This window comes from Epinephelus fuscoguttatus, linkage group LG22, assembly GCF_011397635.1.
Source record: "Epinephelus fuscoguttatus linkage group LG22, E.fuscoguttatus.final_Chr_v1".
Classification (NCBI taxonomy): Eukaryota; Metazoa; Chordata; class Actinopteri; order Perciformes; family Serranidae; genus Epinephelus; species Epinephelus fuscoguttatus.
The window spans coordinates 10946706-10966457 of NC_064773.1; the positions used below are offsets into that span (position 1 = coordinate 10946706).

General features: G+C 42.9%; 1 protein-coding gene across 8 annotated transcripts in view; it reads left to right on the forward strand.

Moving 5' to 3' along the window:
• magi2a (membrane associated guanylate kinase, WW and PDZ domain containing 2a) overlaps positions 1-19752 on the forward strand; it is a 396740-nt gene that overhangs the window by 315164 nt on the left and 61824 nt on the right. For all 8 annotated transcript variants that reach the window (XM_049566794.1, XM_049566795.1, XM_049566796.1 and 5 more), the window contains exon 10: positions 8840-9532. In XM_049566794.1, the coding sequence (XP_049422751.1) occupies positions 8840-9532 (693 nt within the window). The remainder of the gene's footprint in view (positions 1-8839; positions 9533-19752) is intronic.

Here is a 19752-nt window from a genome sequence, read left to right on the forward strand (position 1 = left end):
AAAACGAGAGAGTGACAAACGCAGAAATCAAACCAGAGTAGAGCCCATTTCACACAGAGCGTGCAAAGTGCAGACCTCCATCGATGAACCCATTCATTGTGTATGTGCTACCGCGGCACAAGAGCGCACCGCTCTGCCGCCAAGCTGTCTGTATATTTGTTCATAGCAAATAAAACAATGAAAAATAGGTGTAGGTAGGTAAATAGGTGTGTCATCTAGCTTTAGCTCTGACCTCTGGATAAATAAAGCAAAAAGCTAACGTTAGCATTTTGAAGAGCGATGGACAAGACTGAGGCTGCAAGGTTATACGTCTGTGGGCATCCACTGACAGCTTATCAGCTAGTGTCAAAATACACATTCATGCAGCTTAATATAAACGAAAAAAACAACGGTGTGGGAGCCTCACTCGTATTGCTGACGTCATCGAATGGTGCATGCTGACTGTTATTGTTGCAATACTCGGAAAAACACGGCAGATGGTGCAAATGGGCAAAACTCCACAGGGCAGCTTTAATCTCATTTTTGGGCTGAAGATTCTCAAAAACTCACAAAACTTTAAATCAAATCTAGTGAAAACAGGGATATTTTGATTGACTTTGAATTTGGTCTGTAGAAACACCTTAACAATGGAAATTTTTTACTTTTTCGGAACAATGTTGCCCATGTTGTGGCATCTATTTTGCATCTACCATGAAACAGGAAGTTGCTGTTTCTTTAGTGTACATTGTCCAATCTGCCCCAAATTTCACAAGCTGGATAAGAGTCCTGGCCTGAAAACATCTACATGCCAATATTGAGTCAGAGTAAAAGTGCCACCTACCGGCAACAGGAAGTAGGCCTTGGGTCCATTTCCATTTCCATTTTCAACTTCTTATCCATGTTGGGTCATGGGGGCAGCAGGCAAAGCAAAGCACCCCTGGGGGGCCCCAAGGCGCTCCCAGGCCAGATGAAGCCAACAGAACTACATTATCTATGAAAAGTAGAGAACTCTGAGGTCCCCAGACCGGACCCCTTCCTCCTCCCGGCTGCACCTTGAGACCTCGTCCATGAAAATCACAGACCTGATCAGTGACAAGGGGCAACCCTGGCAGAGGCCAACACCCAACAAGAACATGTTTGACTTGACACCAAGTATGCGGACGTAGCTCTCACTTCACTCTCACTCTCGCTCTCACGGACCAGATGGCTTGTAGCAGCGAGCCCGGTACCCCATATTTACGCAATATGCCCCACAAGAAGTTGATAAGTCTTATTTCATCTAATATCAAATTTGAATCTGAGCAATCAAATTTGAATGTTTTCATTCAGATTTGGACTTTTTGGTGACAATAGGTCCAGCTTTTGCGAGCAGATTAAGCTAACGTTAGCTCTGTGCGTTGGTTGCCTGTTGTTTTCTGGCTTTTTAATTTTTTCAACTGACTTGTTTTGATAAGAACAACTGCATAAAATGTTTTTTCAATATGCACTTGATTCAATAAGATACCACGCTAAAAGACAGACACTAAAGCTACATGTGCCAGACAAAAAAAGTGAGCATCTTTTTGAATGAATGATCCATGGTAACGTTAGCAGACGTGTGAATAAAGAAATAACATTGTTCTTTTATTGCAGTGTACAGCTTATTAGTCCCAGTGCGATCAGTAGGACTCATCTCTCAGACTCTGTCGTTTGTCTAACTCTGTTTGGCTGCTTAGCTAACGTACTTGTTAGTTTTTTCAAATTCTATCTTTTGATTTTTAATTTCACGATTAAAAAAAAAAAAAAAGGCTTTTAGGATGGGGGACTAACTGACGTGTTTGACAAATGCATTTCTGATAACGTTGGCTTGGCTGGCTGGAGTGTAAACTTCCAATTTCAACAAAACACAGGACAGAGCTGCTAACGTTAGCCTAAACTCTGTTAGCATCTAGGACCGGGAAGTCCTAGATCAGGGGTGCCCAAATACTTCTCAGTGGAGGGCCAAAAATGAATCAGGGTGGAGGGTCACGGGCCAAAACTAAACATTCATGTTGCAGTGCATTTAATTAAATGACTATGATATAACTATGCAAAATGAACAGTCATACAAAGTAATTTAGAAAATGAATAACATTTCTGTTTATTGAAAGCAGAAAAATAATAAGTACCAGGCCTATGTCTCTAAAAACATGGGACACAACATGTCCCTACAAGACCAATATATTATAGTCTCCACTGTCTTGAACAATCATTTTCAAATAGGAATATAATTGAACAACAGCTTTAGCTTTTTAGCCTTTTCTTGTAAATCACTGAACTGTGTTTACATTAATTTCAGCTGAAACATTAACCATACAGAGCAGAACATGCTCCAAAGTGCCAGACATTTCACGCCTAGGCCTCCAATACATTCATCACTGCTGACGGGAGCTAAACAGCGCCACCCTACCCTCAATGTAACACAATGCTGATTTGTGGTCAGTAGAGGAAGTGCAACAATAAATAAATATTTAAAGAGATATTCCGACTGCTGGCAGCGGGAAAATAATAATTATTTAATTATTGAAAATTTGAGCATGGGCCGCGGGCCAAAACTAATCGGTTGGCCCGCGGGCCCCAAATTGGGCAGCCCTGTCCTAGATGCTAATAGGGAAGTAGGAAAATAGGCTACTACACAGTGAAAGTGCTGATTATGAACAGTTAGATAATTACGCAATGTGTTTGTTGCCTTCAAATATAAGGCTTGGTTACTGTTTACTGTTGTTGGAAGTAGTTAGCTAGTTAGCTGGACAAGCTAACGATTGAAGCTAATGATTGGGCAAATAAACACACCATTTTTTTTTATTTCTATTTTTATTTTTTTGCTTTTGCAAAGGCTACAATAAGACATATCTTTGCCTGACCTGCCGGGCCTACTAGTTTTATCTGCATAATCATCATTCTAATAATTATTCTAATCACACCTGCACGTCTGATGTGACCCCGTTGTACTTTGGACGACACCCTATTTATCCTGACACACACACAACCACACGAAACACCCCGGCCCCTAACAAATACCTGCACCCTGCTGAGACTCTAAACTGCTCTGTTATCATGGCCTCGCCTCAGCGGGGCCACAAAGACCTCTCGTTATGTCGACAGACTCTTGAACACACCATTAGTCGGAGATGAATATGTCATGAGGAGTATGTAAGGATGGAACGATGAAAGATGAAGTAGCAGGCAGCACGGGCCTTGGTCCCAGCGAGTGTGCTGTTTACAGCTAAGGTCAATGTGATTTAGAGTGTACGAGGGTCCCAACAGCAGCTTTCATAATGGATGGAGAGGGGGCTGGCCATGAGTGTGTTTTCCTCCAAGTGTTGAGGGGTTCATTTCTGTGCACTTGTATGTACACCTGTGTTTGGAACTATATATTTTATTAAGGCCCATTTTACTTAGACTACAAAAAGACATATTTTTCTTCTGAGTAAATGGTCACAACATACAAATACTTCAGAATGGAACAGACTATCAACTGAAGTTCAGGGACTGTGCCGCTTCAGAAAACAGAGAAATAGCAGCAGATACTGTACTTTTTACACAATAGACTTTACACATGTTTTATATATTGACACTTGAGAGTGTTCTGTCTTTTCTGTCTTTATTTGTGTGCTTGGTAACATGCTCAAACACGACCAAGCCTGCCTGTACTGATAAATCAGGGCAGCAGGAAAAAGTGTCGGCATTGACCAAGAAACAGCTACTGGCCTGCACACCAAAGTCACCCTCCAAAAACTAGAGCAAAATTTACAGGATAAAACCCATCCCCTTCACGCCAGATTCAGTCTTAGAAGCAACCTGACCCGCAGAAAGAGACTTAAAAAAAAAAAAAGATCAAAGCAAGCAGAAACAAGAACTTCTTTATTCCTCGAGCCATCAGCCTGTTTCACATGCAGCTAACAGGTCTTGTGGCTGGCCAAATGAACTTATGAACTCTTATATCAAATTTGATTTTACTGATTTGGATCACCCAATTTGGATTTTATCAGCCCATTAAATGGCTGTTATCTGTGGTCTTTAGCCTCAGACATGGGTTAGACGGAGCCAGCCTCATCTTCTGTCAGGTTCAAAGGACGTTATCGGTCCATTAAATGATCATTTATATGTCCGAAATAGTTTAAGTTTTGTTGTTTTACTTCCACTTTCCTTAAGTTTAGGTGCAAAAACTACTGTTAAGTTTAGGATAATATCATAGTACGTCATATAACATAACTGTTTCTGTTTAAAATAAATCAAAGTTTTGGTTTAACACAAGACACCCTAGACGTTGACGCTTTGGTCTTTATAAATGCTACACCACCTGCTTTCATTTGTAGCTCCCGTCCTAATTATTAGGGTCACAAAAGGTCGCAACTCAACATGAACGTAAACGACCACAGACCCTTTGATGTCTTGATCATGGCCTGCTGAATAGTGGGTGTCGTAGGCCCCTTCTAACCTATATCTATGATGCTTATAACCACTGATAACAACCATTTAATGGTCTAATAACAGCCAAACATCTTCATGTCATTAAATATGTTGAATTATGGTGTCATTTCCACCTCACACTTTTGGTTTTGTACCCCTAGAACGGGTATTTAACTCGCACTGACATGTACCTAAACCTTAGATCTGTTTTCAGTTCAATTTCAAAACTTCTCCATGACTTTTCAGGGATCAATTTTTTCTTGCCCTACTTGCCCGGCGTTTTTCAAAGGTATCATTCACAGAGCGTTAGAATGGATACTGAGTAGGTGGCACCTTGTGTGGTAGCCTCGGCCACCAGTGTGTGAATGTGTGTGAGAATGTGACTCGTAGTGTTAAAAGCACTTTGAGTGGTCAGGAGACTAGAAAGGCGCTATACAAATGTGGTTACCCTTTACCATTCCCTCTAGAAATGTCATAAAACGTCCCCATATATTATCAAAAGTAGAATATTTACCCTGTATCATGAAAAAAAGTTTTTCTCTGGCAACAGAAAGTGACAGTCCAGTAAGCCATAGATAGTGGATTTCCAGAATCTGGCTATGGTGTTTTTTGCTTGGCAACTTAACACCTATGACACGGGAAAGGATGTCTTAAACCTCTACCCACAAAACCTGGATATTTGGGCAGTCCCAAATGCAATGAAATAGCATGTCCTCTACACATGTCAGGGGATTTAATTTATTTAACATGGTTGGAGTTACATATATTGTCATTATCCACCTCTATTGGAGTAATTTAAAATGTTTATGGATTGTGTTTGAGCTTTCAAGCAGATTGCCTGCCAGTCCTCGGCCAAGATTTCGCCACTCTATTGTTTTTTACTGTGGATTTTATGGCGTCTTTATGTCTGCAGCACTGGACCAAACACATTTCCCCGTGTGATGATAAAGTTGATGTGTTGATTCAGAGTTTTTGTTTTATATATATATATGCTTTAGATTGAGATCAGTCACTTGGATTTACTCTGTGGTGCGCACAGCATTAAAAAGTCACACTCAAAAAACTCAATATGACTGTCAAGACATAGTGTTCCAGTTAGAGTGGATAATCCATAAAAGCTCACTCTTAGGAAAATAAGATTAAATAAGATTCAGTTCACCTCCATTGTGCTGTGGTGGTGCAGAAGTTTCAGAGGCATCAAACTAAACCTATGTGAATGGCATATCATGCATGATAGAAGACATGTCTATAACTTTCTGTTTCACTCCAGCTGCATTTCCACCCTGGTCATAAAGACTGAGATCTATGGGTACAGCGAGGGCGCCACGAGGTCATGGCACCATCATTTGTTTTCTGCCAGCGCGCTCAACTATTGATTCTGACGCTGGTGCTCAAGGCAAATGTCGTCCGCATTTACCCGGATTAATTAAAAAGTCCCTCACGTCACGTTGCCTGGAGGTGTGAGCTCGCTCTGTCAATACCGGCGGAGCGTTCAAAGTTGGAGAGCATTTTGTCCGCAACAGAGTTTACAACGAGAGAACATTTCGGTGATATCTTAACTTCCATTTACCTCAGCTGTCGTCACCCAGAGGAGTCGGCGCCTGGGCTCCACTTCAACAGTCAATCCAGGAGATCAATATGAATTGCCGTGTTGTTCTTGAAAAGTGTCATTGACCCAGCCATTAGTGCTATTATAGTCTCCTGCTCACGTTTAGAGAGAATTGGACGGCACAGAGCTTGTGGTTACCAAGGTGAGGGCCAATCACTGAAGCACATGCTTTGCTTATTAATCATGACGGATCTTTGTTTTTCATTTTCTCTCTCTGCGGCACACGCCCACCCTGCCCTCTCTGGAAAGAGCATGACAATTATATCTGCAATTAGAAAATACTTGTTTTCATTATCAACCCAGGTAACGCTGTTTGTAAGACTTTAAAATGGATCGTGCCTTGTGTTCCCACTTGCCCATTGTTGTAAAAACCTGCATGGTGCCTGCACAGCGGAGCACAAAACACTATATTTAGTAATCTGGTTGAGACAAAGATAAGCCTGGATGTGAAGCGCTTTTGTGTGGGAACATTTAATTGTCAGCTAGGTTTTTATCTACAGAGCACTGAGTGCAGTATATTGCAGAGAGCAAATAAAAGCACTTGGCCCCATAAAAGGCAAACATTTTAGCCACTTGTCATCAGCAATATTTTACACTTGAAAGGCAGATTAGACATTATCTGTGGTTCTGTTTGTCTGTAGAAATTGTTTATAGCTATAAGAGAAGTCAGAGGAGACACAGTGATGATGTACTGTACAGCTGATTGAGTACCAGAGTAGCTGTCGAGTTCTGACATCACATCACCGTAAATCAGAGCAGTTTCTCATTGAGGCTTTCTTTTAGTGATCTTTCTGAAAAAGTAAATGTGTACCTGGGGTTTACTGTGCATATTGTAATTCTTACATAAATCAGTACCTAGTACAGAAGCTGATGCTAAAATTTGACCTCTTTGGTTTTTAAACAGCAATGAATTTGTTAGCATTTGTACAACCACAGCTCTAATATACATCATCATATATCCTTTATCCATGATGTCCTCCAACTCTTTCCTTTAATGTCTTTCAAACCTTTTAGCTGCAATCTTTCCACCTTCGCTGTTCTGTCTCCGTTATTTGCCATCGTAGGTTAGTTTCACAAAAGTTTCTACTTCCATGTACGACTGGGCAATGTGGAACAAATCAGATATTGCGATACCGTTGACAAGAAACCTTAGTATTGATATTGTGACGATATTGTAGGGATTGAGGAATCTGCAGGTCATATGTCATCCTCTAAGCTTGCCCAGGTGCTTTGTGTCTCTTGGTGTCTGAGCGGCAAACCAATAAACGCCATTGTAAGCAAGCCGGTTATCATCATGAGCACAAGCCCACACTTAGCTGTGACTCAGATGAGGTAACTCGTTCATGAGCACACACACCCACTGAGCCAGAGAACAGGTTGAGAGCTCAGTGAGGCTCTTGTTCAGCGAGCTAACACAGTAGCTCAAAGCACACCTGCCAAGCCGACAAATTATAACCTATTCAAAGTGACATAGTGAAAGGTGCTTTCATGACGGATATTTTGCGTGTTTATGTGACTGTGGCGTGTAATAGAGTTGTTTTATTTACTTTTTTATTCTTATATGACTAAAAAGGCTAAGAGAGCCTGTGGAACATAGCGGACTTGCCACTTGACAGCTGATTGAGCTGTTGAGATGTGTGTGAGCAGCGCACACATCGCTAGAACGGCAGTCAGGTTGCCGTGGTCATGTTGATTGATTCTGTACAACTATTAACCACATGAATATTCTCTGTTTGAGAAAGAATATTAACCGAAAGACAGGAAGTAATACTGAATACAGTGGGGCTTTAAAACCAGGGAAAGAACACGTACAGTTGAAATCTAAGACGATATCTAGTCACATATCACAATATTGCTATAATATCAATATATTGCTCAGCTTTACTTTCAAACTGTGGTTTGGAACATCAAACCATTTCCTTTCCTGTTAATTTATGCATGTTTAACTAATCAAAACATTTGCCATACTTGTGTCTGAGCATGTGAGAGGCCCAATCTCAATCCATCAAACTAGTGCCCTTAAATCTAGACAGTCTTCGGTCTGTGGATAATGGTGTTCATTCAACATCGATATTTCAATATCAGAATGCCTGTATTGGTAACCCAGTTGTCTAAAACCCATTCCATATATTTGCAGTCTTCCCAGTTTGATTACGGCTGGTGACCTTGGTCAAGGAACATGTCTTTCCCCTCTCTGCCCTGTCTGTCTCTACTGTCTTCTGCCAAAAAATCATTGGCAGAGTATCCTCTAAAAAATTTGATGCCCGTACCATTACCTAAAGTGATCCCGATATTTCCGCATTCATGCATTTGTTTTTAGCAGACGCCACATGCATGTAGTATAGCCATACTTTCGAATGTTTTGGTGGCATCTCAGCATGCTGCCAAGTCCTTCAATTGCCCTGCACTCAACTTCACCACACCATGGACTGTAAGGGTTGTAGCTTCTGCCATGGTGGGCCAATCAAACGTCGCAATAAATCGAAGAATGCTAGCTATGATGGGCTGCAGGCAAAACCATATATATATAGCCATTTTTTCTAGATCTGGGTAGAAAAAGGATCGATCAAATGTAGGTATGGTTAGACTGAAAAAATGTCAAAGATTTTGGGTACTGGGTTATTTTCCAAGGTCATAACCTTTATGGTATTGAGTTCGGATACCCAGATCTGCTGTCTAGGCAAATGGAATGGATCACACACCATACTTGACAGTAATATTGTAGGGCACTTTCACTCTGTCGCTACCGTATCAGTTCCAGTGTTCCAGCCATCACCCCTGACCATTATGTTTCTATCTGTCCATCTCTTTTGTCTGCAGGTGATGTCATTGTCTACATCAACGATGTGTGCGTCCTGGGCACCACCCATGCTGATGTGGTCAAACTCTTCCAGTCAGTGCCAATTGGCCAAAGCGTCACCCTGGTCTTGTGTCGTGGCTACCCTTTGCCCTATGACCCAGAAGAAGCTGCTAACAGCAACAACAACACCGCCACCACCACTACCATCATCTCCCCGCTGGGCATCATGGAGCAGCGGCCCATCATGGTGAACGGCAGGACGGGCTACGACAACTACCTAGACTATCTCTCACGCACGGCGCGCTTTGTCACAGACCCCAGTCAGGACCAGGTCAACAATGCCACGCAGCAGCTGCTCACCCCTCACCCGGGTGACACCCACTTAGACGGCTCGCTTCCTCCCACCACGGGGACCACACCTCCTGACAGTGTCTCCATGGCGTCATCGGGGGCGACCCAGGGGGAACTACTGACCCTGACCATGGTGAAGGGCATAGAAGGTTTTGGTTTCACCATTGCGGACAGTGCTACAGGCCAGCGAGTCAAACAGGTGCTGGAGCCTCAGGGCTGCCCGGGTCTGTGCGAGGGGGACCTGATTGTGGAGATTAACAAGCAGAACGTGCAGGGATTTGCACACACCCAGGTGGTGGAGCTTCTCAAGGAGTGTGCCGTTGGAGCTGAGACCATCCTGGTGGTTCAGAGAGGTGGAACAGGTAAGACCAATGGCTGCCAGCCCCATCACCAGGAGAACATGTTACCATTGTATGTTTCTGCAAACCACAGATATGTTACATTTGTACATTGCATACTGGGCCGCATATCACTGTTTTTAAACTAATGTAGCATGTGAGCTTTTGTCATTGGGAGGTGAAGGGGATGGTTTATGGCACTGCCAATCTGCGGACCACTGTTCGAGACCAACAAACAGCAATGCTGGTTGTTTGTTGGCAACCCTTCACCTAATTTTCACAGGTGTTTGTGACGCCATCCCGAATGTTTCTGGCGGCATTTGTGGCTCTGACTCTGATCTGGGAGTTTTTAATGACACATTGTGGCACCTTCTAGCAGCGTTTGAGCCATCTCACCTGGGTGTTTCTTACCTAAGCTGGGTGTTTTTTACCGACTCATTGTGCCACTTCCTACCGGCAATTGAGCCACCAATACTGGGTGTTTTTCACCAACACTTTGCAGTGTTTCCCAGTGGCATTTGTGACACAGGACTTGGGCGGGTTTTTTTTACCAACACTTGTTTTTTAAGCCACGGAACCCAGGTGTTTATCATCGACATATTACAGCATTTCCCAGCGCTGTCTTAGCCTAAGAACCTAGGTGTTCTCGACCAACTCATAATGGCATTTCCCAGTGGTGTTCTAGCCTATGAGCCTGGCCAGTTTGCATGAGACATCGTGGAGTATCCCGGCGGAATTTTCCAGCAGTGTTTGAGCCATGGAACCTGGGTGTTTCTTACCAAAGCTGGTTGTTTTTTAGCAACACATCATGGCACTTCCCAGCGGCGTTTAAGCCATCTTGCCCGGGTGTTTTTCATTGACAAATTGCAGCATTTCCTGGCAGCATTTGTGGCACCAAACTTAGGCATTTGTCACTGACACACTGCAGTGTTTCCCAGCGACATTTGAGCCAAAGAACCTGGGTGTTTTTCACTGACTCATAGCTGACTCATAACTCATAATTCTGCTAGTGATGATCTCGCCTATGAACCAAGCAATTTGCACTGAGACATTGTGGCCTTTCTTGGCAGCATTTTCCAGCAGTGTTCGAGCCATTGAACCTTGGTGTCTGAAGCCAGAACATGACCTCCTAATCATAACCAAGTGATTTTTGTGTCTAAACATAACCACACCTTCATCACAACGTTGTTGAGGGACATAGGGTTTCAACATATCAGTTACAACATAATGTACAAATGTAACGTATCGCTGGTTTGCAGAAACATACAATGCAAACATTTTTACTGGCGATTGGCTGCGGATAGGGATGCTGGGAAGATTGTTGGCTCGACACGAGCACTTGAATCTCTCTGCATCCACTCCATAATTGCCTTTCTAGCTGCATATCTGTCTGCCTGTTCATCTGTGTCATCTTTTACCGTCGTAGCCAAGTGTGTCTGTGTGTGTGGTTCAGTCCGAAGGCTGCAGAAACCTGTCATGCAGTCCTGCAATGCTCAACAATGGCTGACTGATGCACAGCTCCTCTCAAGTGCCCTTTCTATTGCTGTTTTCTTTACTCAGCGAGAAAAACAGTTTCCTTTACTTTACTTAAGTAGATGCCTCTGTGCTCTGCGTACTGACCCCATCCCTCAGCAGAGCCAATAAATATCCTTTGATCGAGGTGCAAGCTTTTTGCAGAGCTGCGTTATCCTTAAAGTCACTTTTGGATGTTTTTATCATGCCAGTTTCACATGTGTGGCACATTTTACCTTGTTTTGTGTGCCAGGAATAAAAGCCCCAAAATTAAAGCATGTCAAAAGTAGCACAGTTTTTCAACAAAACACTGGTAGACTGCAAATGGCTCTGAAGTGCTTTCTACCCTGTGTTTTTCAGAATGTGTGGCCCTCTGACAATCATAATTATGCACTGCACTCTGTCGTGAGTCACACACAGGGTTGTAATTTGCAGAATCAACAGGTAGCCAACTGTTTTCTGCCCTGCGAGTGTGTGTGTGGTATGTCATGCATGGAGCGTGTAGAGATGTCTGTTCCTCAAAGAAGCTAAAACCCCTCAGACAGCTTAGTTCTCACGGTGATGCCTTTGACATTGAAAGAAGAAAGATGCGCTGTCAAGTCCTCTCTAAATGTGCGCACAGCCCAAATGACGGAACATAAGTTGTGTGTGAGCTGTGATCTGCCTACAAACTGTGCTTCCCGTCTTATTGAATTGTGGAGGTTGTGCGTCTGCCAGCAATGACTCAGCCAAAGCTGCGACGTCGGAGATTAAAACGTTAGATTTTAATTAAATTTTTGAAACGGCAACAGCGGCTCTTCATCAACCAAGCAGATAGGATCTGTCTCTGAAAGCTTGTTGTTAAATGTTGTTAAATGATTCCCCTCTTTGAGTTTACCTGTCCTTGATTTATCCTGGCATCCTCTAAGTGATGACACGTGAACTTTCGCTGTCATTCGCGGTGCGAGCCGGAAGCCACGCCAACTGGATTGGGAAGCCGATACTGCTCTTGCTTTTGTGTGGAACCAATTTGTAGTTCTGTATTTTGCCTCTTTGTGTTGTGTAATGTCACATACCAATCATAATGCCAACTGCCTGGTGCCACAGACACCGCTGAGACTCACCCACAAAGGTCAGCAGTGCCCTCTGAATAGATTTATTGCCATTTGTTTCTTTATTAGGCTGCCCATGTCTCTGCCAGTGAGCAGGGAGCCAACAAACAGGAGGAGGAGACGCAGAGCGAAGAAATAAGCTTCAAGCAGTGATGACTTTCTAATCCAAAAACAGGAGAAAAATAAATATAGTTAAGCCAGTACCTCTAAAATCTCATCTGCCGACACATAAACACACACACATACACACATGGGGGGGGGTCAAAAGTTTTGTGCCACTACCTCAAAATTCTCCAATCTGTCAGCACCCTCCCCACACACACACATAAAAAACACTCCCATCTGCGCGGGAAGCTAACGGTGAAGCGCTCCCCTCCATCTGTCCGGGGTTCGTCACTCGCGGCAGAGCTTCAGAAGGTCGAAACAAGCGCTTCCATCTAAAAAGCAGCCTGTTGGCCCGTGGAGAAAATGGCAACCTTATTTACATGCTATATTTCATCTCATTATTCCAAATCTGGATTTGGCTTAGCTCCACTGCACAACAATACGCACGGGCCGCAGTGTCACATCTGTTGGTGTTGATTTCCCGTGACTTGACAAGCTGTGGGTGCGAGAGGTGGAAAAAACTTCGGTGCCACCCGCTCTGCTTCAACAGTAGCATGACTGCATGTGGCACACATATGTGTAGAAATCACTACGGCTGAGAAAAGGTGCCAGATATCCCAGCTGGGTGGGGCTGTAGACACTGTAGATGCTTTGAGAGTATTTTGGGAAAACAGTGTCAGACTTTAACCTCATTAAGATCAGAGGCTTCAGACCCTCCAGGGAGAAAACGGTCACAATAAAGTCTTTGTAATTTCTGTCTGTAAACCATTTTCTTCATGATGGAGAAAAACAAGAAGAGTAGCACTGAGCAGAAAACCAAATATCTAGATTTTTTTGATGTGGCAAAGCTAACGATCTGTTATTTTTCTTAAAGTCTTGTGATGTCGGCTTTGTTGGCTTTTGCCTCTTTAGTTGTCTCTCCTGTGCACACACTCTAAAATGGTAACACAGTGAGGGTTAGGAGGCTGTTTTTATACTAACAGGCTGAAAATCAAGCAGTGGTTCTCAATATAAGGGGTCAAAGAGGAATCCAGAGGGACATTATATGATTGTGCTCTTAGAAAAATGTTTGTGCTTCAGACTTTTCTCTCTCATTTTTATGTTTTTGATCCTCTAAAGATTATCTGAGAATAGAATATTAGTCTTCAGTCGAACTGGACAACTTCAAAGATGGGCAGTATTTCAATTAAATGTATTTAATATACATATTTAATTACTTTTGAGTGTTTCGTATTTTTGTTTTTTGATGGACAGAAAAAAATAAGATATGATTGGTAATGTAACACTGTAAGAGCTAGTATTTGTGTATGTAAAATACACATAGACAGAGAGAGCATGGTTCTACTCAAATCGACTTGTTTTTTGTTTGTTCGGTTGGTTGGTTGGATGGTTGGTTGAATGGTAGGTTGGGTGGATGGATGGATGGTTGGTTGGTTGGTTGAATGATAGGTTGGGTGGATGGTTGGGTTGGTTGGTTGGTTGGATGGTTGGTTGAATGGTAGGTTGGGTGGATGGTTGGGTTGGTTGGTTGGTTGGTTGGTTGGATGGTTGGTTGAATGGTAGGTTGGGTGGATGGATGGTTGGGTTGGTTGGTTGGATGGTTGGTTGGTTGAATGGTAGGTTGGGTGGATGGATGGATGGTTGGGTTGGTTGGTTGAATGGTAGGTTGGTTGGTTGGTTGGTTGGTTGGTTGAATGGTAGGTTGGGTGGATGGATGGTTGGGTTGGTGGTTGGTTGGTTGGTTTTTCGGTTTTCCATTGGCAAAAGTTGTGGATAGTACTTTTTTGGTATTACCTTGGTCGAGGGTTCAAGCAAGCTGAGCTGATACTAGAAGAAGATTAAAACACTGCAGATCAGTGATTGGTCAGAGGGTGGGACATACTGCACAAACCGGCCATTTTTAAATCGGCAAACTCACGTCAATAGTGACCTCCATGTTTTTATTCACTCGACCCAGAGCCTACAAAACTACACAGTACAATTAACTAAGTGCAGACATTATTGCTGACAAAAGGATTCAATGAGTGTCGCATTGAAGATTATGTCCCGGCAGTTTCACACTGTTGCTATGGTGATCAGCGGAGAATCCCACCTACACTGAAAGGGCACTATCCTCAGTGGAAAATGAATTAGAGAAAAGGACCTGGTACCAAAAGAGAGTCGGGTCGAGTTGAGTCGAGCTACAGGATGGTACTTCGGTAGCAGCAGTAGTGAATTACTTTAATCCCCTACTTGTATCCTACTATTTCCTACTATCCTACTATTTCAACACATCACCTTAAAGGAACACTTCAACCCCTAAATGACTTTCTCTATATATCAATCATTCTCCCTGTGTTAAGATGAATTCACAAAGAATATTTTTTTCTTAAATTTCCTGGGGAATGAAGAATCCAAAAGTGGAACAGAACAATATCAACACATCTGTTTACGAACTCTCGGGTAACTTGAGCGGTATAATCCAAGTCTCATTTATCCAGCCATATGCTCAGTACTTCCCAAACAGACAGCCCTTCCCAACGGGAGACTGAACTAAAAGTGAAACTTATCCATGCTATCTTCCATACCAGACTCCATTGACAAAAACAGTGATTTAACCTTGCTGAACACAGGAGCTGCTGGTCTACCACGACCTCGATCAGTTAGTTTGTTGGTGTTACTGTGTGACTTTGGTGTTTTAAATGGTTAGTTCGGATGCACCAAAGTCACACAATAAAACAAACAAACTGATCGAGGCAGCAGTAGAGCAGCAACTCCCGTGTTCAGTGAGGTAAAATTACTGTTTTTGTCAATGGAGTCTGGCTATGAAGGGAGAATCAATACGTTTTTCTTTTAGTTTAATTTCCCATGGAATTACTGAGCATACGATTGGATAAATGAGACTTGGATTTGATATGGTTTTGCTGTGATTAAAAGAGGACCCCTTGTACTTCAGTTCATAAAGAGTTCTCTCAGTTCTTGGATTCTTCGTTGACAATGGAGCCATGAAAGAAACACAAAGTTTTATTCACGACTTCAGCTTAACACAGGGTGAGTAATTAGTAGACAAATTATCATTTTGTGGCTGAATTATTCTTTTAAGTTCTTGACTGAACAGTCTATTCATTTGGTAAATAATTGAAAGAATGTTCTTTGTGTATCTAACTCCATGGTGATGAACTGTTACTAACCTTACAGTCATGTGTTGGTTTCCAGTAAAGGTCCATTCATTCCAGCAGAGTTTAGGCCCTCTGTGTAGCTGTTCTGAAATGAATCTCTAAGCTACTTGATCTTTTTGCTCTATTTATTTCCCTGGAGTTCAGAGATGTTGCCATGTTTGTTCCAAGCCTTGGAGTGATTATACTCACATAAACAACAATTTTCTGCAACATAAATACGACAGACTAAAGTGTGAACTGTGTCAGACTCCCAGCAACAGCTGTGAGGTTTGAGCTGCAGCTGATTCTCTTTTCCCACCCAGCTCCCTTCAGAAAGGCCAGCTCCGAGCGTTTAGCCAAGCTATTACCCGTCGTAATAAAACTGTCACCATGCTGCTAGAATGATGTTCCAGCTCTTAACGCACCACAATTTGGCCCGATCCTTTAGACCACTGGACACTGGCCGCACAATCTAATTGAACTGGCTGTTAAGTGCTTGTGCACACTAGCCAGTGTAGTACAGAGGGAGGCGACCGACTGATATCCGTCACCAAACAACTGTCACGCTCCCATCTCTGGCTCACTCTCCAAAGACTTTCCAGCTCAGGGGCGAGCACACAGCTCATCACTTTTACTGAAAACACAATCTGAAGCGGAGGATTGAACGAGCACCGCGAGCTGACTGAGTTTAAAAGTGTGCGAGTGTGCATATTTCTGCATGACGGATTTTTTTTTTTTTTTTTTTTTTTTTTTTTTTTTGAATGACTGCCTTTTTATGCTGTGGAACAAGCTACCTCCTCCAGCATCTGGTCCCAGGGAGAACACACACACACACAGTGAAGTAGATGAGGTACTGACAGCATTTACGCCCTCATAACTACCATCATGCAGGGTTGGATTCAAGACCACCTAAACCGAGACCAAGTCATGACCAAGACCAGAGTGTATCAATATCAAGACCGAGACTTTGAGGTGTTGAAACCTAGTCAAGACCAGAATAGTGTTAGTCCCACAGTACATGCAGGGTTTTTCCTGGCTCAAAAACATATTTGAGGAGTTCTAATAATTATATAATTGAGAATAAAATTCCAATTGCTGCCAGATTGATGCATGGTTGGTCAGTGGTAGTGTGTATAATGTGAATTCCTGGATATTAATATCATGCGCACTTTTGTGTCATCCTAGTTTGTTTATGTAGCATGACCTGGTTGAGCTATGTTTGAGACTGGTGACCACTAATTCTGATACGCTGGATATATTAACATTTTTTATTCTGCTAGCAAAATGTTATAAACACAAATTTGGATCTCCTCCTGTTTTTGAAGCATCAAAAATATTACTTAAAAGCGAATCATATTTTGTCCCTCCATTGTGACATTAGAAAGTGTCACATTTATCTTGCTAGTGTACTCTTCTTCAACGTTTGCTTTACTTCCTGGATTTTTCCCACATGGAAATTGTGACCAGTCAAGAGCAGCTTTCTCACACAAGGCATTTGATCTGGTCCTCTTGTAAATGCTGCCGTGAGAACACATACCAGCTCTAGGCAATTATGCAGCTTTGTAACAACATTAGTCCCTGATTCAGACGAAAGCGAGATAACTCTAGGTCTGAAAGCATGCTAATATATTTTATGGCAATAATATTGAATCGTGACTTAAGTATCAAGATTCCCAACCCTGGAAAATAGTGCTTTCTGTCAGGGTTTTGTCGATAGCTGGAGGTGGGATAAAATTTGATGGAGGCAGCTGCCTCATAATTCTCTATGCTGGAAAAACCCTGCATGACAAACTAATGCTAATTATTTTCTATGAATAAAGAATATATCCAAGGAGCTAAAATCAACTTAACCAACTTTATTTAACACTGCAGTTTTGCACTGGCAGTTCAATGAGATCCCCATAAGTTGTGGTTTTGACCTGTCTTGAAATAAAATCCAGAGTCCTCTTTGTCTGAGGCTGAGACAAGACCAATTAAAAATGTGGTCAAGACCGTCAAACTGTGGTCTCGAGGCCAAGACTGATCTTGAGTACTACAATACTGCCATTATGGTTATTTTATGGTGCCGTTGCCATAACAACACACTCCTAATGTCCAGCATCGGAGATCACAAATGGCTGGCAAAGTGGGGAGGGTTCACAGATTGGGCTTCATCAATAATTACAGATCTCTGCCTCTCATTCTCACACACACACACAGATACACCTCCTGTCTGTGTTTCCACTCTTTATCTGCACATGTGCAATGAACATAGACTCGGGACAGCTGGAAAATTGATTTAAAGGTGATGTAGAAACCAAAAGGAGCAGAGGAATAATGTGTAATGTGTACGACAGAGTGCGAATCAAACACAGACGGAGCCAGCGTGTTACAGTCTCTTACAGTCTCTGCTTAGCTTGATGTTGTCATGGACACAGTAAAGACCCAACGAGAGCAGCAGCAGAGTTTTTGTCGTTAACTTTTTGGCATCAATAAATCTTTACTACAGTCATTTTGAAACGTATAGGTGTAATCATCGTCCACAAAAGAGACAGTTGTGGAGAAAAGTGGCAGCATCTGACTTCTTGGCTCTGCGTTTTACGTTGTTAATCACCATCATCACATGAGATCTGTTCTTTTACTCAACAGATTCAGTGTTAACAGAGCAGAGGCTTTACAGGTTGTTGTAAGGGAAGATTGTGGGCTGTGTGTAAAGCTGAGACAGTGTGCGACGTCTTTTGTAGTACGGAAAAGGAGAAAAATACAGGTCCTATGTACGATCACTTTGGGCTTTCTTGTGAATCCACTCATGTATTAGTCAACTAATTGTATCAGCCCTGGATGGAAATTACACTGAATTTCCATTTTGTTAAACTTCATTCATTCAGGCTGACATCAATGGTAGTGTGGCTTACTGTGGTTTTGTTTTGCTTGAATCAGTTAGCACAGCTGACTATTAATTTTGCTGACTTAATTTCCAGTTGATAGAGAAGTGTTGTCATGGTACTGCAGTTTCCAACTTTCATACAGTACCTTGAAAACATCTATATTAAATCACATTTTCAATACTATGGGGAAGAATTGACATTGAGTACACTGAATTTTTTTATAAAGAGATAAACATAATCAGGCGGCACAGTGGAACAGTGGTTAGTATTGTTGCCTCACAGCAAAAGAGTGCCCCAACCAGGAGTTTGAACCTCAGGGTGGGGGCCTTCCTGTGTGGAGTTTGCATGTTCTCCCCGTGTCAGCATGGGTTTTCTCCAGGTACTCCAGCTTCTCCCACAGTCCAAAGACATGCAGGTTAACTGGTGACTCTAAGGCCGAGTTCACATTACACGATTTTCACCCTGATTTTGCATCGCAGAGACTATCGTAATCTTTTGAGTGTTCATACCTGGTGACGTGTTTCTGTCAGCGGGAGTCTCGCCAACTGCATTACAACCTGTGTGTGCACACCACAAGATTTCTCCACCGAGCCCTCACCGACAGAGCCCCAGGTAACGCGGTGAGGTCACCAAACTTGGAGAAGACACATCGTAAAGGCATGGATATTCTTCCCAGTGTTGAATCAGATCTGCCTCCAGGGCCTGGGTCCAAACAGAACGCGCTCCCCGTGATCCTGTGGACGCCGCCATTGTTGGTGTTGCTTGCCGGCTTGTCAGTGTTGCCAGATCTTGGATCTTGGGAGAGAAACAAGCAACCAGGGCTATGGAAACAAGCACAAAAGAAGCAACTATCACGCGTTTAAATAACTTATTAGACAGATATATAGAGAGAAAGGTGACGTTTAGAGAGCAAGCCCAAATAAGCAACTCCACTTTAGAAACAAGCCCAAAGTCACGGCTAATAAGCAGACCTGGCAAGTGGCAATCCTGCGGCTTGTCCTCCTCACATTTCTTCCGTCCTCCTGCGTGCTGACGTAGGACGTATCCCGCCTCTCATCGGCTGATGCTCTTTGTCAGTCGTGTCAGCTTTCTCCAGTTTTCTAGCATGCCAGATATCCAGTCCCAGTCACAGACGAGGGGGCAACTTGCTCGTAGGCTCACACATGAGGACTCGTCGTGGCAGACTTATCTGCCGACTCACCTCCGACCAAAGGTGGCTCTCAAGATCCTCTGCGACGTCAAAATCGCTGTGAAAATCGTGTAATGTGAACTAGGCTTAAATTGTCCATAGGTGTGAATGTGAGTGTGAATGGTTGTCTGTCTCTATGTGTTAACCTTGTGACAGTCTAGCGACCTCCACCTGTCCAGGGTGTACCCAACCTCTGGTGGGAGGCATGTTGACACGGCTGTGTATTTCTGCGACTGTTGGACAAGGTGCACACACCTTAGACGTTATTTCCTGCATGAAGCAAGTGGTGCTGGTAATGACGTATTACAAATTTTGTATCACTTCCTGTGTCCACTATGTGGCA